Raw genomic sequence first — 26,666 nt, 5'->3', positions numbered from 1 at the left:
CGTAGCCTTAGAATGGCTGTGATATTAAGCATGAATTTCATACATGAAATGTATGTAAATTGTAATATTGCAGCCCTTTTGGGCATAGCATAGGCATTTTGGTCTGATAATGATGTACTGTGGATTTTCGAATAATCTATAGACCTACTTTATATTCTCTCTCTCTCTCTCTCTTTTCACCCTTTTTAACATTTAGGAAAAAATAGACAATTTAACATCAAGGTGCCCACTCTTCCTGTAGCTTCTACAATAATTCGAACTACAAGTCCCATGGGCCACGTACATTTAGCGCACAAACTTAACCGACGCACGTCTGGCATTAGCCAATAACACCACGAGCAGCCCCCTGCGTCACAATTCTCTGACCTCATTTTTTCCGAGCTATTTTTTTCCGAAGCAGACAGCGACTGGCGGCGCCATATTGAAAGACACAAAACCCTTCGATTAAACGGCCGAAACGTCCAATTCGCCAAGATGCTTTACCTGGAAGACTATCTGGAGAGTAAGTATGAGGCTCGAACCGTGTCGCCGGCGGACCGGCGGGGGCGTTTTGGACCCGGGTGTGTGTTTTTACTCGGCGTCGCCCGCTCGAGCCGTTAGCCTAGCATGCTAGCAGGTCTTAACGTAACCTCCCTTCGCCAGGCTTTCCGCAGCACCCGTGGGAAGCATGATTTCTATTGCGAATCAAACAGTGTGATCTGGTCTAGAGCCCGCCTACCGTATCCGGTTATTTTCACGCACACATACATGCAAGAAACGTTTCTGTATCCGGTATAAACCCAGACCGGATCAGCAATTTGTAAAGCAACTTGATCCCAGTCTAGGTCTAACGGCTGTTTTGTTCTCTTGGCAGTGATCGAGCAGCTTCCCATGGACCTCCGCGACAGGTTCACGGAAATGAGGGAGATGGACCTGCAAGTGCAGAGTATGAACGCACGCACGCACGCACACACACACACGCACACACACGCACTCTCTCACACCCATGCATGCACTAGCACACACGCACACCACGTGTTTTGTGCTTCAAGATCAGAGTTAGGAGGATGATGATGATAATAATAATACAAATAATAATAATAAAGTTTAATTGTATAGTGTCTTTCATGACATGAAATGCAGCTCAAAGTGCTTTACAGAGCAAAAATTAAGCACAAGTGATTAACAGAAAAGGTTCACATGATTGATAATAAAGCAGAAAAGAAAAACATAAAACAACAATAAAAAACATTTAAACCTTCACTGCTAGGACTCTACCATAAAAACGTAACATTTTCAGACATAAATAGCAGCAACGAGATTGTTAGGATAGACATTTAATTGAGTGAGCGAAAGATGTCATCATTAAGTTGGTAAATGAGACAAGCTAGTATTAGTTGCTAAGTAACTTTTTATAATACAACTTTATGTAAAAAATAAATTAAATAAAAAATGTAATTCATTATTTTTGGGAAGTTCCACAACAATGGAAACAAGCCTGTGTTATCCTTTTTAGCATTATACTATAACTGTGCCTAGTCTGTACCATTTTGTAAACTGCAAATAAAGTATTCATTCAATCAATCAAAAGCCTTGCTGATCTGAGGAATGTAACGTTTTTGAACTGGGCAATGCTTCTTAGAGCAATAGTTCTGTGGTCCATGATGAGGGGGTTCCAGCTATGGGGTCCGCAGCAAAATAACATGTTAGTTTGATCTCTAACCATTACCACATTTTCTAGTACACTACATACAACTAGATGATGTGCAATCATTTCTATTTTGCTTTTCCACTGTTATCTATACTCTGCAGCAGTGGTACATTATCAGCATTGGAGCCACGGACCACCATTTGATCAGATTTTGCCTCTCTCAGACCCAAAACTTAAGAATATTGTGTTGTCGTTGGATAAGATTTTGTCCACGAATATTCGTCCACCGGGGGCGCCTGCTGGCCTAGTGGTCAGGGCGCATACCAGTACCACATACTAGGCTATGATGCCTGCTGGCGTCGCCAGTTCGATTCCCGATCCGGACGACCTTTGCCACATGTCATTCCCCATCTCTCTCCCCATTTCCTGTCAGTCTACTATCCTATCAATAAGGCATAAAAAAAGCCACCGAAAATATTAGGCTGAATAGTGCCTATTCGGTTCCGGTTTGGTTTGATTTTACGGCAGAATAAATATTACCGAATAGTACCGAATACCAAATACTACCGAATAATGTATAGGCTATTCAATATTTGTATTTATTGTATTTATTTATAATCATTTATTAAAATTTTTACATTGATATTTCTTTATTATGCAATAATTCATCTGTATGGCATGTTAATATTTTGAGACATATTGTCTTTTGTTACAAATTTACTACACAATAGTAAATTAATAATTCTACACAATAAATAAATATGTTTTAAATAACTCGATATGCACCCTTTTTGCCATAAATTTCATCTAAACAACTTATTTCATTTGATGGAAGGCATGGCTAATGTATGTTATGGTTTTAGCTATCACCAATGACGCAATGACTTGTGTGTCCTTGTACTTGACAAGAAGCTGCAATTTATATTAAAAGAAAACAAGACAAACATTTCAGACACTTATTTTCTGGTTGGAATGTGTTGACCAAGCTGACATAAGATCACAATAGTTGTGTTCCCCGTGTCTCCTAGGGTAGATACCCTCACAAAAACATGCAGTAATCCTGGTCTCTATAAAGCCTCCCCCTGGCCAGCCGGGGCGCCTGATGGAGGGGAATGGAACTGGTTGGAATAACGTGTTCCTTCCACGCGCTATGTCCAACCGGGGAAGCTCCCCCTGTCAGGTGATAAGAAGCGGCCTGCTCACTCCTCATGCATTGAAGGAAGCATGAGCTCAGTTCGGGGCCCTCCCCAGGTTGGCAGAGGGAGAGTAGAGCCCAGGATCACAGCTTAGGCAATTGGCACCGGGTGAAAAAATGGGTTACAAAAATCGTGGGATAAAAATTTAGAAAAAAAAAAAAAAACAATAGTTGTGTTCTCCCAATAAACCATTTTTACTTCCTCCCTGGAATATCATCTCTTTACAGTCAGTCCACTTTGATCTCTGGCAACAAACGTGTCTTTGTGAACAAAAGATGATTAGTAACTATTTAACCAGAATGTAAAGTAAAAAAATATGAGCGACAAGAGCTGTCTTCTTCACCATGTTCCTTGTATGCTCATGCATGCTATGACTTTGCTGTGGAGAACAAAAAAAAAACAACAATATGTACAGTAGTAATGTGGCTGTGTGTATGAAACGGTTGTGTTGTCTGGTAATTTTCACCACCAGATGCCACAGACCAGCTGGAAGCGAAGGTGATCGAATTTTTTGTCAACGCTAAGAAGAACAAACCAGAATGGAGAGAAGAGCAGATGGAGGTCATAAAAAAGGTTAATGATCATTCATTTGTGCTCTCAGGAGAATCCCTTGGCCTATTGCAAAAACCTGTTTATGAAATGTTGGCGTCTACAGTGTGTTAACATGGCTGGTATTTGTGATGACTTTCCAGGACTATTACAAGGCTTTGGAAGATGCAGATGAGAAAGTTCAGCTGGCCAATCAAATCTATGATCTGGTGAGTATCAGTGGTACGGTAGGGCTGCAACTGTCGATAATTTTCAGAGCAATAATTATTCTATTTATTATAACCTTTTCGACTAATAGAATAATTGAGAAGTGATTTAATGTAATTATGTATATCTATCTATCTTATCTTTTTTAATCTACTAAATTGTGGGGTAGTCTGATTAACTGATCAAGCCTACTTCCTATGTTATACTAATGCAACAACGAATTGTAAGATGTACTGTTGCCGTTTTGCTACAGTATTTAAGACAATAATAATATTTAAAAAAAAATATATTCCATTAAAATGTATATTTTCTAGTTTGTTCTTTAAATAATTGATTACTGGTAGTTTAGCTGTACCCCGAGTATCAATGGCTATTCTGCCAATGTCCCTGATCGTTGGCTCATAGGATCAGTCAGATAAAATTGACTTCCTAATGTATGGCTGTTATGTAGATAAACCGCCACTAGATGGCAGCCAAATGCTGAGATTGAGTGTGAGATTTAAGGATTTGAATGCAATGTAATGCTTTATATTGCAGTGCCTACCAATGTGGAAGTGATGATTATTTGTTGTGCTACCAAAGTAGCCACATAGACTACTGTGTGACCAAAAATCTTCTCCTACGTGTAGTTTGTTGTAGACAATACAGAATATAAGAAGTAAAGAATAGAAATGCACCCACAAATACAAAAGTCCTGAGGTCATGTGATGTGACTGGAAAAAGCACCAATCATACTTGAAGTGACAATCGTGAAAATTGCTGGGGAAATTGTAACATAATTGTAACACATACTGTCAGTTATTCAGAAACATTAGTTTCATTTCGTTTTAGTCATATTTTTGTCATCTGTATGTTTTTATGTTTAAACTCGTTTTAGTTCACTAAATCTACAGTTGATACTTGATTTAGTCGACACAAATCTATTTTGGCGGTGCCTTGATGGTAATGATGCTTGTTTGCATGCTGAGAAGTGAGAACAGCCGATCTACAAGCTCATTTTCAGAGCGCAACACTCAAGCACAACTAAACATAAAATGACTTGTCTTTTAGTTCTACTGGATCTCTTCTCCACTAGTTCCTCTCTAACATTTTAGTCAAATCTTTATTTGTTGACAAAATTGTCAATATATTTAGTCCTAGTTTTAGTCTTCATAGCTTATTTTTTATTTTGTTTTCGTCAGTGAAAAAAGCTAGTCGACGAAAACATTTTGTTATAGTTTTAGTCGACGAACTCAACACTGATCCATATTTGTCACTGGTCCTGTCATGGCTTGGTGGTGCTGTGATGCTGCGCTGTCTTCCAGGTGGACCGGCACTTGCGGAAGCTGGACCAGGAACTGGCCAAGTTCAAGATGGAGCTGGAGGCAGACAACGCTGGTATCACTGAGATCCTGGAGAGACGTAAGTGTCACTTGAAGTTTCTCCTAGATTTGTGTTGAGCCAAACAGCCCGATGCAGCTGGAAAGGCGGAATTGAGATCATGTCTCCGTCTTTATCTTTCAGGATCTCTGGAGATGGACAGCCCCTCTCAGCCGGTCAACAACCACCATGTGCATTCCCACACCACAACCGAGAGTATGGATCCCGTACTTACCACTTTTAGCACTAGTCTCACCTAGGCAGATGATCAGATACCTCCACCTACCGATAGGCCTAGAGATATCTACGAATTGTTTCCACCAAGTTCTAGCAACTGCTTTGGGTCTACAATATCACCAGACTTATCGGTAGTCAGAGATCTCCGATCTTCTGGTTATGCAAGACTATTTTAGCACTAACCAGTATATCGGCATGGCCAGGCATCCAGCTGTGTTATGTGTTAATTTGTCCTGTTTGTGTGTTTATGACAGAGACTAGGAAATACAGCGCTCCCGTACACCACACTACAGAGCATGTCCCAGAGAAGAAGTTCAAATCCGAAGCCCTGCTGTCCACCCTGACCTCAGACGCCTCCAAGGAGAATACGCCAGGTAACCATCACTACCTGACATTTCTGTTCTCATAATTAAGTCGTACAAAGAACTGTGAGCTTGTAGATCTGCTGTTTTCAACATGGACCCCATCATACGATGGTGTTGCGCCATTTGTCCGACAGCTATTATTCTGACAGCCCTATAGTCCGAAAAAGCCCAACAGTCCATTATTCCAAAAACAAATTCCCATTGATCCAAAAATGAGCCCTCTCCATGGTGCTGAATCAGCTGAAATGCTACAAAATAAGAGTACCTTGTGTTTTCTGATGTGCAATATATGGGTATAACCTAAAGCCTGTCGTGCTATTAAAAAACGATTTAATCTGAAGTTTGGCACTATGTATCACTGCCATGATCATTCAGTAATCAAGGCTTTTGTCTAATGCCCAATAATGCATAATAGCCGTGTTCTGCTTTCCCTAATTGTTATCCAGACTCTGGATAGAAATAAGTGAAGCAGAAGTCATCTGAATGTTAAGTCCTAGACATGATATCCATAGCCTAGAATTTTACTCACCATCTTTTGTTAAGAGATACAAGAAGGTTTCTTCCTGGTTAAGTAGAGATGACATGCTAACATGTGTGTCTGCATGTCAGAATAACACATACAATCCAGGGGGCATGATGGCCCAGTTGGTAGTGCTGTCGCCTGACAGCTAGAAGGTCCCCGGAAATCCCGCCCTGTCAGGCGATAAGAAGCGGCTTGATCACTCCTCATGCATTGAAGGGGCTTGATCACTCCTCATGCATTGAAGGAAGTATGAGCTAGGTTCGGGGCTTTCCCCAGGTTGGGCAGAGGGAGAGTAGCGCCCAGGATTACAGCCTAGGCAATTGCCACTGGGTGAAAAATGGGTTACAAAATTGTGTGATAAAGATTTTGAGAACAAAAATAATAATACACTAGATCTGCTGAAACTTAAACAACGGAGTCCGACCAATTTCTCAAATTCTCTTCTGCCTCTATGCCTTACTTGTTTGTCCCTCCCAGGCTGCCGTACCAACAGCACCTCCTCGTCCACTAACAACGTGTACAGCGTCAACTCCTCGCAGCCTCTGGCCTCGTACAACCTCAGCTCCCTGCCTGCAGGGCCCGCGGCCGGAGCAGGGGCCATCACCATGGCTGCTGCACAGGCAGTACAGGCCACTGCACAGGTCAGAGACACACTCGCAGGGTTGGGGTCCTTTAGGATTTTTGCCGGTTCCTTAACGATTTCCTCTTAACAGTCCGATTCCTTAAAGCAGGGGTGTCGAACTCATTTTGGGGTGAGGGCCGGATTGGATGAAAGGTGACTTGATGAGGGCCGAACCAGTCGCGGATCGGATGGCATGCACACTCGCGCACATGTTCGCTCTGTTTTTCTTCCTGTCGTCTCAGCCACTGCTGTAGCTAGCAGTATAGCAGTATATCATTTTACAAATTGTGTTCATTATTAAGTAAAATAGCTACTTTCATTATTGGTATTACAGTTGCAGTTAGGTACGAGAGATGCTATTTGTTTAAAGGAGTAGTTCATCCCCAAAATGACTTTTTTTTCTTTGATTGATATTTTTATTTTATTTGTCGCATTACTAAGACAAAAATGTGATAATAGTACACTTCCCCCCATTGATTCCGGATGGGGACCCAAATGCATTTGGGTCCCCATCCGGAATCAATAGGCATGCATTTATTGTAATCAAATTTCTGTTTTAGGAATGAGTCTACATTGGCTCCATGGCATTTTGGGGGTGAACTACTCCTTTAAGAAGTGCCAATAAGAATAAACCATTTGATAATAGAATAATTCAATTCCTGATAGTCTCCAGTACGCTATAATTTGTAAATGGCTAAAAAAAAATATTATTGATGCAGGACAATAATTATTTTTATTGTATTTTATAATAAAAAATTAAAGTAATGAACAATAATGGCATATTCCGAAATTATCGGAATAATAAAACTTTTACATTTTTTTATTATTATATTTTTTAAATAAGTTATTTTTTTAACAACATTAATTTCCATGTCTAATTTGTGTAATCTTTGAGTACAGTTCGAATATTGTAGGTATGTTCACGTATTATTCATAGCCAGACCAACCACCCTATTCCTAGCAATGCTGTCATCTTCAAAGAGAGAGAGAGAGCTGGTCACTTAACATTCCAATCAATCAACTCAATCACTGCCAGGTGGGAGAAACCTAGCCTGCAGTGTACAGACATTAGTTAGGTTAATTCTTAAAACAATCATAACTCTTGACAGGAATGGGCTAGAGACTTACTTTTTTTTCCTAAATGCTCAGAAATGTATGCTCTAGCCTGGGGGGCCGGATTGAATCATCTCGCGGGCCGGATTCGGCCCGCGGGCCGTATGTTTGACATCCCTGCCTTAAAGGATTCATTTAATGATTCCATTTGCTTCCATTTGTACACTCAGTTATGTTGGTGTCCTTGAAATTAAAAAGTTTGAGAACCACCGGTATTGTAATTGTATAGCAGACGTGAAGTCCACACACCAGCTCTGACAGTGAGATGAAACCTGTTCCAGAAACTATGCCAAAAATGATGGAACCGATTCTGGTTTGATCTGGTTCCTCTGTAGTCCAACCCTACACACACGCACACGCGCGCGCGCGCGCACACACACACACACACACACACACACACACACACACACACACACACACACAGGATGAAGAAAAACATATATTGACAGGAGTAGGGCTGCAGTTAATAATTAGATTATTAACTATGCAATTAATTTAGACTATAACATTATTGCAGAATTGTGTAATAAAGTGCAAAATCCTGTAAATGCACTTCACACATCTAATCACAGATTATATATTTTAATGAAATTGCTTAATAATTACGCCTGGGAAATTAATCTAATTAATTAGAGACTTTGTAATTAATTAATCAAAATTAATCGCATGATAATCGCATATTAATATTTGAGCTGAGAAGCTATTTTGTTTCAATTAAACGCATTTTGGTATACGGGTGAGTTTTTTAAATCAAAATTCCCCGTCCACTGGGCTGAGCAAATAAGTGGTCTGATCGATGACTTCTGTTCTCCCATTCGTGCACTGGGGTTTGTTGACTGTTGGTTGGTGCACCGGTATGATCGGTATGCCTGAAACTCGTATTTAATTTTCTTTATTGATTATTTGATTATCAACACTAGCACCCATCTACTAGTCAACAATAAGGAAATGTAGACACTAATAATACATTAATGCTAGGAGATTTTGCGTCATGGCACCCACTTTGAGAAGCCCTGGTCTATTGGATCCTTTGTAAAGTGTGTGTGTGTGTGTGTGTGTGTGTGTGTGTGTGTGTGCGTGTGCGTGCGTGCAGATGAAGGAGGGCAGAAGGACCTCCAGTCTGAAGGCCAGCTACGAGGCCATCAAGAACAACGACTTCCAGCTGGGCAGGGAGTTCGCCCTGTCCAGGGACACCCAGGGCTACTCCTCCTCCGCCCTGGCCTCCACCCTCACCCAGACCCTCGCCCCCACCGCCACCTCGGACTCCAGGGGACGCAAGTCCAAGTGAGACAACACCGCTGACTTAATGCTTTAAGACGGGGGTCTTCAATGTTTTCAGGCCAGGGACCCCTTAGCTGAGATAGAGATGAAGCAGGGACCCCTTAGCTGAGATAGAGATGAAGCAGGGACCCCTTAGCTGAGATAGAGATGAAGCAGGGACCCCTTAGCTGAGATAGAGATGAAGCGGGGACCCCTTAGCTGAGAGAGAGATGAAGCAGGGACCCCTTAGCTGAGAGATAGATGAAGCAGGGACCCCCTCAACATAAACATCACACAGTATAAATGTGTGATGCAGATTTTTATCGATTTCATAGATAGATTCATAGACTTGTTTGACAGCACTGTCATCAGTCTATGTTGGATTCGTGTTTTTAGCAAATTTGACCTTTCACTCTGTACTTGGTCTGCTCTTTTTTACCTCTGCACCAAACCTATTTGCCGAAAATAGCAGATCTAGCACTTAGTTATGTGCCACAAAAAAAGTCAATGCTCCACATTGTGAGCTTGTAGATCGGCTAATTTAGGTATGCGACACGGGCACAGCATGTCGGATGGTCCTTTCCCAGACTTCCCACCTACGGGTCCATTTGGTTTAATGTTTACACTCTCAAGAGTTACATAGCAGTAATGGTCATTTAGGGGATACCTCTTTGTGTTTGTCTACTTGTTTTGTATGTCCAAGGCAAAATTTTAATTAGAACAAATGTCCACCACAAGCCAGCATGGCGATGACCCCTGCTCTGTTCTCTGTTTTTTCTCCTAAACAGAAGCGGCATAAAGTCTTCTAATCATCAGTCCTCTTCGTCGTCCTCTTCCTCCTCGCTGTCATCATGCTCCTCGTCCTCGGCTCTGGCCCAGGAGCTCTCCCAGCAGGCCTCGGCACTACCTGAGGCCGAGGCCAACAGCCAGGTGGACTGGACCTATGACCCCAACGAGCCCCGCTACTGCATCTGCAACCAGGTAAACGCAACTCCACACTCTGAACCTCAATGTTTTTTCTTTTTAGTTATAAGCCCTTTTGTCTGGGTTGTAAGCCTAGGCCAGGGGTCTTCATCGTTTTCAGGTCAAGGACCCCTTAGTTGAGAGAGAGATGAAGCGGGGAGTCCGGGACCCCCACAACCTCTTCATAGATTCCATATAGTTTCATCGTTTGACAGCACAATCATCAGTGTGTTTTGGATTCATGTCACTTTGTGTTTTCAGATATTTAACCACTTGAACCGTCAATACTTAAAAAAACATGACCTTTCACTCTGTACTTGGTCTGCTCTTTTTCCCCACTAGACCAAAGCTCTTTGCCGAAAATAGCCGATCTACACGCTCGCGTTGTGAGCTTGTAGATCGGCTATTTTCGGCAAAGAGCTTTGGTTTGGATCTGCTATTTTTGGCTAAAGTTCACCAAATATGGTTCAAGTGGTTAATATAAAACAAAAAGTTTCTATCACAAAGATTTGGAGGACCTCCTGTAGTAACTCTGAGGACCCCCTAGGGGTCCCGGACGCCCTGTTGAAGAACCCTGGCCTAGGCAGTTATTACATGGTAGCCTGATGGCAATCATTTTGAGCTTTTCGCATTTATGTTGAATAATCATTAGAATATAAAAATGTCCGTTCATCTGCATAAAAATGGCTCATGTTACAGCAAAATATTTCAACGTAAACTTTTTCAAAGTAATTCAAAAATCTAATCAGATCTGCCCTGTGCATTTTTTTGCACAAATCCTGAAAGTTATTCGCTGTTGTTTATGACAATTATCAGCTGTAATTTAATGATGGTGAGTTGGTGACAGCCCTAGTTCTAGATCGCGGAACTAGGGGCGGCATAGCTCAGGGGTAGAGAAACTGGTATTAGAGCACGAAGGGTATAAATCCCGTAGGGTTCCCAGTTCGAATCCGGGCTCCCCCTGAGTTAATGTCGAAGGGTCCTTGGGCAAGACTCTGAACCCCTAATTGCCTCCGGTGAGTAGGTTGGTGCCTTGCATGGCTTCCTCCGCCACCGGTGTATGAATGTGTGTGTGAATGGGTGAATGTAATGCACAATCTATGTAAAGCGCTTTGGATTAAAAAAGCGCTATATAAATGCACCATTTACCATTTAGATCAGCCTTCATTTTTGTCTTCAAGTTTTGTTGCTCACTACAAACCAGAGATATATTGTATAAGCTTTTACATGCTAAAAGGGGTTCTGTATACTGTATGTTGGTAGCATAAATGATCTTGGATGTCAGCATGAGTAAAGTAAATAAACGGTTAAATGTGAAGAAAAGGAGTTGGATCCAACTAGTCCTACATTTCTTTATTTTTTTTTTTTATTTTTTTTTTTTTTTTACATAGTCCGGCATCAAAATAGTTTGGTGACAATTCACATGATTTAAAAAAAAGAAGTGAATTTTTCCTTTTTTTACCATTTCAAAATAGTCATTGTTTCTAATACAAGTGCTTGATTGCAACATAACACACTGTCGCAGAGTAAATCTAAAAAGTTGCTGCTGCCACTAGAGACAAAAGCAATTCGGTTCCGCTCTGTTGAACACAAATGTACCCGCACAATATGCACTGGGACCAGACGGCAGATGGAACTACAAATTAGTTGTCAACGTTTCACTCTCTGCAAAGGTTATTGCCAACCACTATATTTGCCAGAAATATTAACACTGTCTCTTCCCTACTCAGGTTTCTTATGGTGAAATGGTTGGCTGTGATAATACTGATGTAAGTATTAGGTTTCCTGGTTTGCATCCCTGCATTGATGTTTTTCTGTCTGTGTCTTTCTTTCTTTCTTTTGAGGTGAATACAATTCAGACCCGTGTTGATTTTGATATAGTTTTAAAGTCAGTCTTTTGAATAAAATTGACAAAATATGTAAAGCGTATTTTGGCGGTGCCTTGATCGTCGTAATGGCAGATTTTACACTTGGTTGCATGCTGAAAATAGCCGATCTGCTGCGATGCGTTGTGAGCTTGTAGATCTTCTATTTTCAGAGCGCAACCAAACATAAAATGACTTGACTTTTAGTTCTACTGGATCTCTACTCCGCTAGTCCCTAACATTTTAATCTAGTTATTTTTTGATGAAATTGTCAATATATTTAGTCTTAGTTGGTCATTATAGCTTAGTTTTTATCTAGTTTTGATGTAGTTTTCGTCAGTGAAAAAAAGGTAGTCGAACTTTTTTTGTCATAGTTTTAGTCAACAAAATCGACATCGACTCAGACTAATCATAAGAGTCCAATCGTGTGTGTGTGTGTTCTTCTCAGTGTCCAATCGAGTGGTTCCACTACGGCTGCGTGGGATTGACAGAAGCCCCCAAGGGCAAGTGGTACTGCCCTCAGTGTACGGCTGCCATGAAGAGAAGAGGCAGCAGGCACAAATAGACCTCCTGTAGCTCCTCCTCCTTCATGGACCCCCCCCCAACACCGCACCCTAACCCTGTGGTCCCCTCCCATAACAAAACAAGATGTGTACCTGTTCCAGACCACATGTGTGCGTGTCTGTCTGTCTGTCTGTCTGTGTGTGTGTGTGTGTTCGCCATGTCATTATGGTGGATGGTCGGAGGCGGACTCTCTGGCCTCAAGATCTGTGTTTACAACGTTTGGCGTTCTGGAGGAGCCTCGTTATTTAGATCAGTGGTTCTCAACCTGTGGGTCGGGAACCCTACGGGGGGTTCCCCATGACAGTGAAGTGACAATTTGACTTGTAATACCTCAAAAAGAAAATAAATTAAACGAAAACAGACAATTACTCCATCAAAGGTAATGGTCAAACATTGGCCAAATTGTCAAATAGTATAAGAAAGGGGCAACAATAGTGAAAATTGCTGATTTACAAGTTCACAATGCAAGGCGTTGTGAACTTGTAGGCTGTTTTCACAATATGTATCTGTGGAGCCGAGTCAAACTTTTTTCTTTTTTTTATATATATATATTTGGGGTATTTTTGCCTTCATTGATAGTACAGTAGACAGACAGGAAATGGGGATGCAGCAAAGTTTAAATATTTTGAATATGTTTAAATATGATTATTGTTTTGGGGAGTCAAGGCCTGAAAAGGTTGAGAAGCACTGACTTAGATTGAACCTTCTTACTGAAGACATCAACGCCCCTGTCCTCCTACCTATACCCTCCTCTCTCTCTCACACTCAGTACCAAACATTCCTCTTCCTCCTCGCCATGACTAGGTGGACCACTACAATCCACTCTCTTGACTCTTGTAACGCAACAAGTGCTGCTGACGGGAAGCACGCACGAGGGAAATGATTTTCTTTTTTTTTCTAAGTGGGGAAACGTTAGCCAGGGGCTCTTCCTTTTGGGCTGCAGAAAAAAAAGCCCAGGGAAAGCCTCCTGATTTTGTTAAGGTGCTCTCGTATGTCGAAGACGTACCTGATATTAATTGATCATGACTGAGGTGTAGGGGAACAGAGGCATTAAGTTACTGCTGTCGCGTAATATTAACTTTGACACCCCTCGAGAGTCTCTTAATTTCTTTTTTTTTTTCAGAATGTACAGTATAAGAACAAATTAATTACTGAAGCCTGTATGTATGAGAGGTTTGCAAGTATGTTTGCTGTAAGTGTGTTTATGTGTTACCAGTCATTCTGCACTGAGATGGTGTGTGTACCATTTCCAGATAATGTCAAAAATAAAATGTTTTTTTTTGTACCTCTTGTTAACACTCTCATTTATTTGTGTCGCAATGCCTGATTGCGACCATAGGTCGCAAGTTTAGTATGTGAACGGTCACAGCTTGTCCGTATGTATCTCTGTCTATAACGCCTGACTGTGGTTCTATGGGTTTGTCGCCCTGACATGCTCTGACATCACTGTGATGTCAGGAACAATGGATTTGCCGCTCTGATATCTCACACTGGCTTCATTGTGATGTCACACAAACTGAATGGCTTTTATGCCCATATATGGAGTTCCCTGGTGTTATCAATATTAAGCCCATATCTAACAGGACTTCATATGGGAATACCCATATATGGAGGCCACATACCCCACTAACGGCTGGTTCTACAGACAGGGATCTCCATGTATGGGCATAAAAAGGTATAATAGGACTTTCACACAACAACTGAATAAGCATGTTTGGGGCTCTCACAGCATATCTCCATATACAGTACATGGATCTCTATATATGGGTAACTGGTCCAATATACTTCACTGGCCTGAGGTCGCATGTCGCCCTGTGGCGTTTTGCTATACACACTGATTGTACCAGGTTAGGTGGACACTAGGGACATCTTATATCTGGGCACCTCGATAAAGTATATGTGAACATGCAGGGTACATCATTATGAGACTTCATTGTGCTTCAACTCCTTGTTTATGCCCCAAAATGACTTGATATACAAGGTTTTGTAGCAATTTGTTGAAATATTAGACCTTAATTGTTGAATGTACTCTTTTACTCAAAGTTTTTACAATGTTATTTTTTAACATTTTGGACAAAATAGCCAATTTTACATCGAGGTGCCCAGCCCCAGATGTCCCGTATAGTGCCCTGCCCACCTGACCTGAGTGACCTGTATGATCCATCTAAGTTAGATGATGTAGCCTTATGCTTTTGGAATGGCTTTTCAAGACCAGCGAAGAGAAGTTGAACCCTATAACCAGAGACCGGGTAGCGCTTGGCACAATAGACGGTTATAATGAAGCGTTGTATTTAATTTTCCACTAGAGGAGAGTCAACTGTTTTAACTGCCAGGGTGGTGAGGGGGGTGCGGGGCTACACGTCTCGACCTCCTACTGAGCAGGCATGTGTGCGCATTTAGACCGTGGAATTTCTGCCCTAAACCGAGGAGCATTCCCACAGCCAGGACTCCTCAGGATCGAGGATCCCACTGAAGTTCAACCTATTCGATGTTGACGTTTGCTTCACTATGCCGAGCCCACACATCCGTCACCGTCAGTACGTGCGCGCGTCTCGGTAGCGATCCAATGGACGTTTTACTTTTTGTTCTTCGTGGGCTTGCTTAACGCAAACCAGGTGGACACTACACGTCCAGCACAACAAGCTCACCGGATATTTAGTAAGTAGAGCGCCTGGATCAAGCCTGCCTTTAAAGCCCTCACTTTTCAGTAGTTTGGGGAAGTTTGTGGAGCGGGTGGACGGACGGGGAGGGCTCAGCGTGTGATGAGCGCAGTCATGAGGTAGTACCGTTATTTCACCGTTTAGAAACGAAAGGAGAAGACGCTTCGCTTTGATGATCGAAAACACTGGTGCGCACCACGGATAACTGAATTCAAATTAAAGCCCACGAGTTCCTGTTTTAAGATGGATATCTGTAGACATGTCGGATAAAGTCCAGTCAAATCTCCGCTTTCAAGGAGAACCCGTAGTTCCTTCGATATTTTAACAGCGATGCGTAACTGCGGAGTGCGCGTTTTGGCACTTTTTTGGACACAGCCAGCTGCAGCGATCCGCTGTTTGCCCCGAGGAGGACGGCGGGCTGCTGAGACATGACAGATGCTTTGAGATGGAGAGCCATCTAATAAACAGCTTGTCTTATTAAAGGGAAACTAGGTAACTTTATTTTTAATATGCGTGTGTATACATTTTTAGAGTTATTTCCCTTCACCAGCCACTATATTATTGTGCTGTGGTATTTATATTGACATTCCACTGTTTATTTGACATTCATCCCTTGCAGGGACTTCTTGGTCTGTGAGGGGAGGGGGGAAGCTCGGCCAGAGCTCTTAATTTCTCCCTTTGAAATTCAAAGGTGTTGTGCACTGAGTTGATTGAATGGGCCATAAAAGTGTCAAACTCGTTCTGTGCTCGTTAGTGATCTCTCTAATCAATCAAAGCATCAAAGGCAGCTACCTGTTTGATGCCTGTCAGAGAGGGGAGGGGGGATGGGGAGTGTGTTTGTATACACACAGACTTGCCTAGTTTCCCTTTAAAGTCCCACCTTGGAGAGAGAGAAGCCGGGATGCTGTGCGGCCTCTTCTGGTCCCTGCGCCGCAGATACTGCTGCTCCGGGCCCTTGCTGCTCCTGGGGGTCGCGGTGTGTCTGTTCTACCAGACCCTGATGGTCGCACGGAACCGCTCCAAGCCCGGCCAACCTGCCGCCAACGACCTGCCACGCAACAGCTCCACCACCACCACCACGGAGGAGTCTTCTGACGAGGAGCTGTCGCCAATCACGGATATAGGGCGACTTATTTCCACCCTGGAAACTTTGAAGAGAGACAGAGAAGTAAGTGTGAACCTCTCCACCGGATGCTTATCTATGTTATCTTATGGTGACCCTTGTGATTGACCTGCATTGAACCTCCATGTTTAGAGTGAATTAAGCAGCCTATTGGTTGTGTGTGCTTGCTTGTCGTCAACATTACCCACATCTCTTACTGTTGTCAACATTACTCACATTTCTACTCAAGAGAGTTTTGCTAGGAAAAGAGTCAATGTTTTTGGTGGCTGTCATTGTTGGTGTATTTTTAGCTGCCAGAGGGAGGGGGAGTGGGGGGGGGGTTTGACAGCTCATTGGTCAGAGTCAGACACACATGTGCCATGAAGGAAGTCAGCAGAGGGGTTTTATTGTCCTGCTCAAATTACCCCAGCAGGATGAGTGACACCTGTGAGGCCCAATCGAAATAATGCACAGGACACAGGGTATTTTAAGAGGTTGCTGCATGGTCCACTCCTCACGCCTTAGTGTCCATAAATCTTACATATGAATCATTGCTGTGATGAAACCAATCCCTTGACAGCTAACATGTCAGTAGACTGGTGACAAACAGCTGACAAGAGTGACTTATGTCAACTTATAAACTTTTTTTATTTAGGCCTACAACATTGTCAGCAAATCTCTAATGAGAGAGAGAGAGAGAGAGAGAGAGAGAGAGAGAGAGAGAGAGAGAGTGTGTGTGTGTGTGTGTGTGTGTGTGTGTGTGTGTGTGTGTGTGTGTGTGTGTGTGTGTGTGTGTGTGTGTGTGTGTGTGTGTGTCTTGTCTTCCTTCAAAGTCTATTGTTGCAGGTCATCAGTGGTGTGTGGATGGGGAGTGACAGCTGACAGCAATCAGCTGTTCATTAGCGTGTCACATATAACACTAGTAGTGTTGACTACAAAGTACAAACTGCCCATCAAATAAATCCTACAAGGTTCTGTGGCACTTCTTTGTGATAATATAGCAAAAAAACACTGCATTTGTAGCTTTAAAAAATCAAACCTCGGTTCGAAGTGGAGCGGTGAATTTGAGCAGCTGTACCCTATGTGAGTGGGTGAGTGAGTGTAAACTGTGCCTGTGAGTGAGTGGTGAGTGTGCCTGGCCTGCACAAAACAGCGCCCCTCCTTTAACTAGTGTTTTGTGTGTGGCCACTCAAGGTATTGCCAGACTACGGACACGGCCACCCAGCCAGCCACCCAGCCAGCCACCCAGCCACATACCCACAGACATACCTGTTCATTGGGAGCGCTTTCACCGCTCCAAAAATGACATGAAGTCATGTCATCAAAATAAAGAAATACATGTATAGGCCACAAGTCATAGGCCTGCGAACATTCCCCCTTGGGATAATAAAGGTATCTATCTAGCTTATACAGCATAGGCTACACTACACTCGGTTCGAAGTGAAGCAGTGAACTTTTATTCTATGGGTTCTAGAGCTATGAACTCTGTGTTCTAGATCTATAGGCTACATTCTTCCAATTCTGAATGAATGAATGATTTTATCTGGAGGGCCGAATTGTCATGTGAAGCTTAACCAATCCTTTTGGACACACATATTTGTCAAAAAAAAAAAAGAATTGTCATGTGAAGCTTCAAAGTATGGTCTCATTGGACATTTTTAATCATCCAATCATCAGACCGGGACGGACGGGACACACATATTCTGGATGTACGGGACAGATAAAACCTGTTCATTCTGGACTGGAATGACCATATATGGACATGTACGGGACACACAAAGCCACTCCTTGGAAGCGGCTTTCACCGCTTAAAAAAAAACAAACATAATATGCTGCACAGAGATATTTGAGATGATGAGACTGAGCAAGTGGACCTTTTGGCTTATGGGTGGTGCTACAGGAAAAAAGCCACAATGGGGTCACCAAACTCAGTGTAGGGTTCTACAGATGTGCCAGTTACAGGGCTCCCATGGTCCTGACAGGGGGGCGCTATCCATTCCGACATGCTGCCATTCCGACATTGACTTCTAATTGTCGGAGTGGCAGCACTTCCATAGAGGTTAACAATTTTGCTGCCATTTTAAACATAGCTGTAGTAAGCAGCTGCCAAATTGTCCTTACCTTTTAACGTGGGCACGCGCACGCATCGTGCACAATCTGTGCGCGACTCATCTAGTAGACGTGTAGACTCGGTGACAGCTTTTGAATAAAAAATCATATGCCAGGCGGGTAGAGGAATCAAATGGCTACAAAATAAATAAAAAATGTGTGAAAAAATTCTATGGCGGATACAGTTAGGGGGCGGGCCAAAAGTCTCCGAAACGGCTATATACAGCGATCATACTTTTAATCGTTTCATAATGATTAAAGCTAATTAAATTTCCGGGAACGACGGGTATCGCAGAGAGGTACAGCGGGAAATCTCCGGTTTCGACGGGGATCGCAGAGTATGAGTTAAGGTTAGGGTTAGTGTCGGAATGAGGGGATGTCGGAATGGCAGCATGTCGGAATGGGGAAATGTAACCGTCATTGAAATTCCTGGAAATATTTTGAAACTAGAAACAGGCCTGGAAAAGGTTTGGAATTAATCATTAAATGAGAATAGCAAACATCTAGCAAAAAAAATTGCAATATAGCAAAAATCTAAACGTGTCGCATCACAATACGTTCCGGATTTCAGCTTTAATTTTCCTGTGCTTTTCTCCAGTGCTGCAAGCATTTGTGTTTGCAGGCACATCATCACACCCCCACTTACCCACGACTTACAGTTTACTCCACCAATAAACGCCTTAAAATATTCTTAAAATATTATGCTATATAGAATAAGAAAATATGTTTGTGTGTCTTTGTGCATATTGTTCATCTCTTCTTTGGATGCTTGACAGATAGCCAATGAGGTCCATGGACAGAGAGGAAGCAAAGTTTTGAATAGTGAATGGACTTCCTATTGGGAGAGCGGGACAGAGTGGCGAGAGGGGAGGCATTGGAAACAGGCGAGCACAGAACATATGACAGACACACAGGGGCGTCACAAGGGGTAGGAAAGTGGGACTGAGTTACTAGGGCCCAAGGTGGAGGGGCCCTAGTAACTTTAGCTATTGAAAAATAGCAGATACAAGCTCACACTGTGCCGCGCTGCGAGCTTGTAGATCTGCTATTTTTGAAAAGTCGTGAAAATGTGTGCAAATCTTTGAATATGTATTTTTTAAGCGAACATTTGTAACTCATAAATTTTGCTTCCGGGGGTGTCCCAGGAACTAAATATTTTGAGATGGGGGTCCGTGGCCAAATTCATATAATTTTGGGGGTCCTTCACATGAAAAAGTTTGAGCATCACTGACATGGAAATATGGGTTTCTTGCACACATTTTCACAATTTTTCAAAAATAGCAGATCTACAAGCTCGCAGCACGGCACTCGGTGCCGCGCTGTGAGCTTGTGTATCTGCTATTTTTCAATATTTAACATTCATGGGGGGCCCGCAGTGAATCCTTGTACCCGGGGCCCAGAATTTGGTGTGACGCCCCTGCAGACACACACTGTAGATAGGGACTGCATAATGAATATATGTGCGTGTGTGGCTGCGTGCGTGCATGCTTGTGTGCGTGCGTGCGTGCGTGCGTGCTTGCGTGTGTGCGTGTGTGTGTATGTATTAATGGTTGTTTACAGTGAATGTGGTGTAGCTGTCCATTAAGTTTTCCCAGAGGCTTCAGTCACAGCACTTGTGGCCACTGTAATTTCATTCTGTTAATTCAATTCAATTTAATTCGACTTTGCTGTTAGTCTACCTTTACACGAAAGAGCACAGTGCATTGCAAGAATTGGTATTATTTATGTTCACTAGATATAGGCCTACTAAATAAACATGTTTTCAGTTTTGCAAAAGAACCGGGGTAGTTTATTAAGTTCTGTGAAAAAGGCTGCATTTCACCTCTAAACCAACAGTGTCGCCCATGAGCGCTCGTTTGACTGCTACTAACACAGGTGGGGGTAGAAGAAGAGACCAGGTGCCACAACAACAAACAGAAGTAGCAGAAGAAGAAGAAAAAAAGACAACAAACAACACAATGGATAAACTCAACACTAAAAGCCAACACAACAGCGAGTAGACCTGGCCAGAATTCCAGTATGCCACCTATAAAAAGACCGCCGCCGAAAGGGACAAGCCTTGAACATTATGGCTTCAAAAAAATAAATAAAAACAGCATCCAGCACAAGCAAGACAGCTGACAACACCTGCTCCACCGCTGCTCCTGGACCTGAGGCTGAGATAGAAGAGGAGTCGGACTTTAACAATAACTTTTGGATGGCTCTAGAGCTCAGATGGAGGAATTGGGAAAGCAAGGAATGGAATGGAGCAGATGGTGAGATAATATATGAACAGAAATGACTGTCTGGAGTTGTCAACATAGCCAATGTAAGGCCCCAAATACACTCGAATTAATATTGTGAAAGGAAACATATGATTTAATATAGGAAAATACCTGTTTTTGGCCGACTTTATACCCAAAAATGTTCCGCAAAAAGAAGAAAAAAAAAGTGGCCCCCATAGCTCTCTGGTAGCCGCAAATTTCAACACTAGATTTTATTTTAATCGGATATAAAAAATCTAGTGTTGCAATTTGCGGCTAGCTCTCTGGGTATAATTCGAAGGGGCTGACATTTCTAAAAGGGCTTTTTGGTGAAAACATCGAAAATAGCAGACCTCCAAGCTCGCGACGCGTTGTGTGCTTGGAGGTCGGCTATTTTCGATGCTTGATTTCTACACAGAGAGGGAAATTCTTTCAACATAAGATGCTGCATTCAAGTTCAGGAGAGTTTGGACAAGGCAATTCTCTTGAACGCTGCCTTCTTCAGGCATGGCATGGAAAGAGGGGGCATTTGCATTTCTTTCACCATAGTAAAAACTGTATTCATGGTCTGGAGAAGGCACTTTTTACAGACACAAAAGGGATCGGGCTCAAGCCCCCTTGATGTCTATGTGTGCACGTGTGCCTGCTGTGCTGTGTATGTTTTGGTCTAAGGTGTCAATCCTCCAGCCTCTCCCTGGCACCATAGCAGAGTGTGAGCCATCTCTGCAGTGGCTATGAGGAAGTGTTAGATTAAGGCTTATGTTATTTGACTCGTTATCCCTCCTGGGCCTCCTAAAGACCCCTGGCAGCGCCCTTCACTTTTGGATCCTCAGCTCAGGGCCGAAACCGAAGCTCCCAGGGGTCAAAAAGCAAGCTACTATCGCCCTCTGAAACATGCAAACGTGAGGTTGTTGATACAACATGGTGTACACACTCTGTTGAATTGCACCACCTGAATTGGTAGCAGACTGAGTGAAGACAGTATTTATTAGATTGTTGTGCTGATGTGGTGTGTGTGTGTGTGTGTGTGTGTGTGTGTGTGTGTGTGTGTGTGTGTGTGTGTGTGTGTGTGTGTGTGTGTGTGTGTGTGTGTGTGTGTGTGTGTGTGTGTGTGTGTGTGTGTGTGTGTGTGTGTGTGTGTGCGTGCGTGCGTGTGTCTGTGTGTGTATGCATGCGCGAGTGAGCAAGTTTGCGTGTGTGTGCGTGCGTGCGAGCGACGTGCGTGTGTGTGTGTGTGTGTGTGTGTGTGTGTGTGTGAGAGAGAGAGTGCATGTTTAAGCGTGTTCCGGTGTGTGAACACTAGGCAGGCTGACTATAAGCTGACTTGAGGGGTCAACCATACGGTTGTAAGATCAGAGGTAGCCATCATGTCTTGCCCATGTATGGACTCATTAGCGTACGACCGTACGTGAACTCACTTCAACTTTGTTGTCATTCCACTTCACTCTCGTGCACGGTTGACCAAAACGAAAACTTTGACTTTGGGATCATTAATTTTGCAGCTCAGGCTCTAGGCTTAACAAGCCTAGAGCCAAGCCTAACCCACGACCAACAATTTATGTCCCAGTGCTTTGCGTTATCCCATGCTATCTAAACTATATAGATCATCCATGTCCCAAATGGACCCTTGCAGATCTATTTGGTTCCATTTGTACGCTCTCAGAGTTGTGGTGGTCTTTGAATTTAAAAAGGTTTGAGAAGCCCTGCTATTGTAAATGTATAGCATTTGGCTTTCTCATATGTTTTGATCCGGTTGGGGAACCCAACCCTAACAGGCAGACAGACGGGTACAGCGGATGATGGGTACAATGGATGCAACAGGTTACATCCATTACATAATGCTTTCCCAGCTTGCGTCATTGCCGACATGCATCGTTCAACGAGTATAAGTCAGTGTCTAATGAGCACTGTAACATATAGTAGAGGAAAAAAACATAAAAAAGAGCCTTAGTTTTTGAGGTACCCCTACCCGGGGTAGAACAAAACGCGACATAGTTTTTTCATATCTTTAGGATGTCCCCTTCATGAAATGGATTGTCCCAAGTTTTACTTTTACTGCAAAAGTCATGAAATTGATCCATGAAGGGACTCACCACATAGGCAAAAAAACGCCTATCCTGAAAGATGGAGTTCCAAGTCAATCCTTTGTCATTTTCTACCTGCAGGTTGTTTTTACCTCATACTTGCACAGATGGTCTACACGTAGTGTCCTTACATCTCAGAACAATCAGAATGCAAAAAGATGGTTCTGTTTTGAATCTGCAGCCTTTTATATAAGGACTTTCTATAGGCGGAAATTACATTTCTAAGGAATGTTCCCCTGTAAGTCTGGGGATAATCTTCTATAAGGGGTAGAACAAAACGCGACATAGTTCTTTCAAATCTTTAGGATGTCCCCTTCATGAAATGCACTGTCCCGAGTTTTACTTTTACTGCAAAAGTCATGAAATTGATCCATGAAGGGACTCATCACATAGGCAAAAAACGCCTATCCTGAAAGATGGAGTTCCAAGTCAATCCTTTGTCATTTTCTACCTGCTGGTTGTTTTTACCTCATACTTGCACAGATGGTGTACAGGTAGCATCCTTACATCCCAGAACAATCAGAATGCAAAAATTTGATTCTGTTTTGAATCTGCAGCCTTTTATATAAGGACTTTCTATAGGCGGAAATGACATTCCTAAGGAAAATCCTGGAGATAATCTTCTATAAGGGGTATAGTACAAACCTTGTTTTACTTGTCCTCTTCATGAAATGGATGGTCAGTAGTTTTACTTTTACTGTAGAAGTCATGAAATTGATCCATAAAGGCACTCACCATAAAAAAGACAACCCTGAAAGATGGAGTTCCAAGTCAATCCTTTGTCATTTTCTACCTGCTTTTTTTTCACCTCAAAAGCAGCAAAAATATTGTTCTATAAGCAGTCTATGGTAGTCAGACTTAAATGCAGTATGTATGTATGTACTGTAGGCCTATATTCAGTAGAATACACTACACAATGTGTGATTATTTGGCATGCAGTAAGCCAAAGATTCTCAGATCAGATCGCCAGCTTGTTGAAAGCTGTTGTTTTGCTTATTCTGAACATGCTGCTCGTTGCATTGCATCCAGTCAATGCGTGCCATGCTAGAAGACTCTCACACAAAGCCACTCCCAATGTATTTGTAATATCAGACATTGGATGTATCGTTCTCTATCCCATGACCAGCATGCATGAAAATGGCAGCTATTCCAAGGAGTTGTTGACTGACAGTAGATGAGCAACACAAGTATATCAATAGTACTGTACATATAAATTAGGTCAGGGTCTGAGAACCTTTGGCTTGACAGATAGTCTACCAGAGGCTTCAGCATGTGCAAGACAATATGCCCTCACTCTCTATGGCCTAAAAAAGAAAGCAAAGGACCAGGTGTGTTCTAGTCTTGATGAGCTCCGTTGTATTCTTGCATCATGACAGACATGCCATATATGGTGCCACAATCATGTCCCCAAACCCCTTCTGTGGAATCCATTTGGGAAGGGTTGGATGCTAAAGGATACATCACTACAGCCTGTCCTGTTCAAAAAATAGCCTGCACCAAGCAGTAAGAGACCTCACCCAACTCTACTGCTATGATAAGGATTGTTGCAGTCAAAGTAGTATGTTCCTCAATGTCTCTCTGTGGGATTGTGTTGTACATAATATTGCTCCTGTCTTTACAGTACATTGCCTGTAAACTCAAATAAACAAGAAATGACACAATCCTTTTATACCAGCTTGTGCCTTGTGGACCAGCCTTGACTGTGGAGCATTGTAGTGGCCTTGTGGTTGTAATCCACTGGGAACTGAATTCCTTCTTACCGTTTATATCATAGCATATTTATTACCATAACATAAATAGTAAGACGGAATTCAATTAATCCATTGACCAGCCATTGACCAATAGATACACAGCCGATTACGTCACGAAATCTCCTGACAAAATTATGTCAGAATTTGGGAGATCACAGCTTTGTATCCATTGACCAGCTTTGCAAATTGGTCAGTCCCCCTCACACTCAAAATAGTTGTTGATTAGAAAATATTGAAAAAGAAATAAACAAAATAAATTAAAATGAGAAAAAGCTGCTGTTTGATTATTTGGCATGCAGTAAGAATGGCACACATATATACCTATACCTGAGAACCATCCGTAGATTCTATGACTATGAAGTGTGTAGAGACATGGTATCAAATTGTAATCCCACTACATTTTGTTGTATTTGAGGCATATACAGTATTAATAGATAGAGGGGAAAAAAAACTCCTGATTCACAATACAAGCATATTCTGACATATTCTTCTGGTTTCTTTTGGTTGTTGGTGTATTCCCTATTGACAATCTGAATGGAGCTCGTTAATTTGTATTGATAATGAGCACCTTATCGATCCTGCTTATTGACCCGGGCTTTTATCAAGCCCACTGTTGAGCGCTTTATTATATTTTGTGGGAAGATGTGAGATGACAAATTCTGAACAGAACTGGTATCCTTTTTAATTGGCCAGTTGTTGTGACTGTGAGTGGGGGGCTCTCTCTATTCCGATATGTCGCCACTCCGACAGTGACTTCTTATTGTCGGAGTGGCAACACGTCCATAGAGGTTAGGGTTAGGGTAAGAGATAGGATTAGTGTCTGTCGGAAAGGAGACATGTCGGAATGAAGATGAGAATTGACAAAAGTAAAAAATATTATCATTTAATATCTTTTAAAAATCATTCATTAGTGTGCAGTAAGTGTTAAATGGCTATATATTATGAATAGTACTGTAACAATGTATTTATCGCCTCTTGTCTTGATTATTTAAACATGATGTCATGGCCCGCTATGCTTAATAACAAGCTTGATAAGCCCAACGCTTATTGATACCGGGATATCAAGTTTGTAGTAGGCCCTTGTTTCGAGCACCTTCCCAACCAGTAAGTAGAAATGGTGTATGATTAACGTGTGGGGATATTTCTGCACTTTCTTGGTAAATCACTTTTTTGCATTCTGATTGTTTTGGGATGTAGGGACACTACCTGTAGACCATCTGTGCAAGTATGAGGTAAAAATAACCAGCAATAGAACATTACAAAGGATTGACTTGGAACTCCATCTTTCAGGGTAGGCGTTTTTTGCCTATGTGGTCCCTTCATGGATCATTTTCATGACTTTTGCAGTAAAAGCAAAACTGCTGACCATCCATTTCATGAAGAGGACAAGTAAAAGTTATGAAAAAACATTGTCATGGTTTGTACTACCCCTTATAGAAGGATTACAGGGAAATTCTCCTTAGGAATGTCATTTCCGCCTATAGAAAGTCCTTATATAAAAGGCTGCAGATTCAAAACAGAACCACATTTTTGCAGTCTGATTGTTTTGGGATGTAGGGACACTACCTGTAGACCATCTGTGCAAGTATGAGGTAAAAACAACCAGCAGGTAGAAAATGACAAAGGTTTGACTTGGAACTCCATCTTTCAGGATAGGCGTTTTTTTGCTTATGTGGTTAGTCCTTTCATGGATCAATTTCATGACTTTAGCATTAAAAGCAAAACTCGGGACAATCCATTTCATGAAAGGGACATCCTAAAGATATGAAAAAACTATGTCGCATTTTGTTCTACCCCGGGTAGGGGTATGGTCAACTTCTGGCCTATTTTTTCCTCCACTAATATACAGTACAGTGAATATCATTCACTGGCTCTGGACAGGAAAACCCGGCTTTGAAGTAAAACAAATTGCTGAACCAAATTTTACAAGTGACCTAAACCTAACCACAGTCAGAGTTTTGTATAACAATAGTATAGTATAGTATATAGTATAGTACACGGGCACTCATTCTGTCATCTGATACATACGGTATATGCATGCTCACTATGCATAAACACATGATGACGTTGGCCATTATGCAGGGATATACTTACTAGCCTGGCATAGCCAAACTATATACTCGTGCAGTTAACTAGGCTAGGGATATACACATACTTGAATGTGATGGGTTGAGGCTTTTTAGCATGAATTAATATTATGGAGATACTACTAGACATACTGTAGTACAGGTGAAAATATAAAGGTTAAAAACCTATGACGGCAT

The 26,666-nt window shown here is 42.2% G+C and overlaps 2 protein-coding genes across 2 annotated transcripts in view; both read left to right on the top strand.

The window, feature by feature from the left end:
- The first annotated feature begins 403 nt into the window (after positions 1-403).
- Positions 404-13,738, top strand: ing3 (inhibitor of growth family, member 3). Its single transcript, XM_080754162.1, has 12 exons — positions 404-502; positions 854-925; positions 3,299-3,399; positions 3,519-3,584; positions 4,887-4,983; positions 5,086-5,157; positions 5,433-5,552; positions 6,544-6,707; positions 8,895-9,085; positions 9,850-10,042; positions 11,755-11,793; positions 12,338-13,738. Exons 1-12 carry the CDS (start codon positions 475-477, stop codon positions 12,452-12,454), a joined length of 1,260 nt encoding a protein of 419 aa, XP_080610288.1. The 5' UTR covers positions 404-474; the 3' UTR covers positions 12,455-13,738.
- A 2,276-nt stretch (positions 13,739-16,014) lies between these two features.
- The window catches only part of cped1 (cadherin-like and PC-esterase domain containing 1), a gene marked incomplete at both ends in the record, with an annotated part of 134,337 nt that continues 123,685 nt past the window's right edge, over positions 16,015-26,666 (top strand). The window contains one exon of the mRNA XM_080754299.1: positions 16,015-16,281. Coding sequence (XP_080610425.1) covers positions 16,015-16,281 — 267 coding nt within the window. The remainder of the gene's footprint in view (positions 16,282-26,666) is intronic.

The sequence above is a fragment of the Nannobrachium achirus genome, assembly GCF_963921795.1.
Source record: "Nannobrachium achirus genome assembly, chromosome: 23".
NCBI classification, from domain to species: domain Eukaryota; kingdom Metazoa; phylum Chordata; class Actinopteri; order Myctophiformes; family Myctophidae; genus Nannobrachium; species Nannobrachium achirus.
The sequence above is the reverse complement of the archived record's forward strand: the minus strand, read 5'-3'. Positions and strand labels throughout refer to the sequence as shown.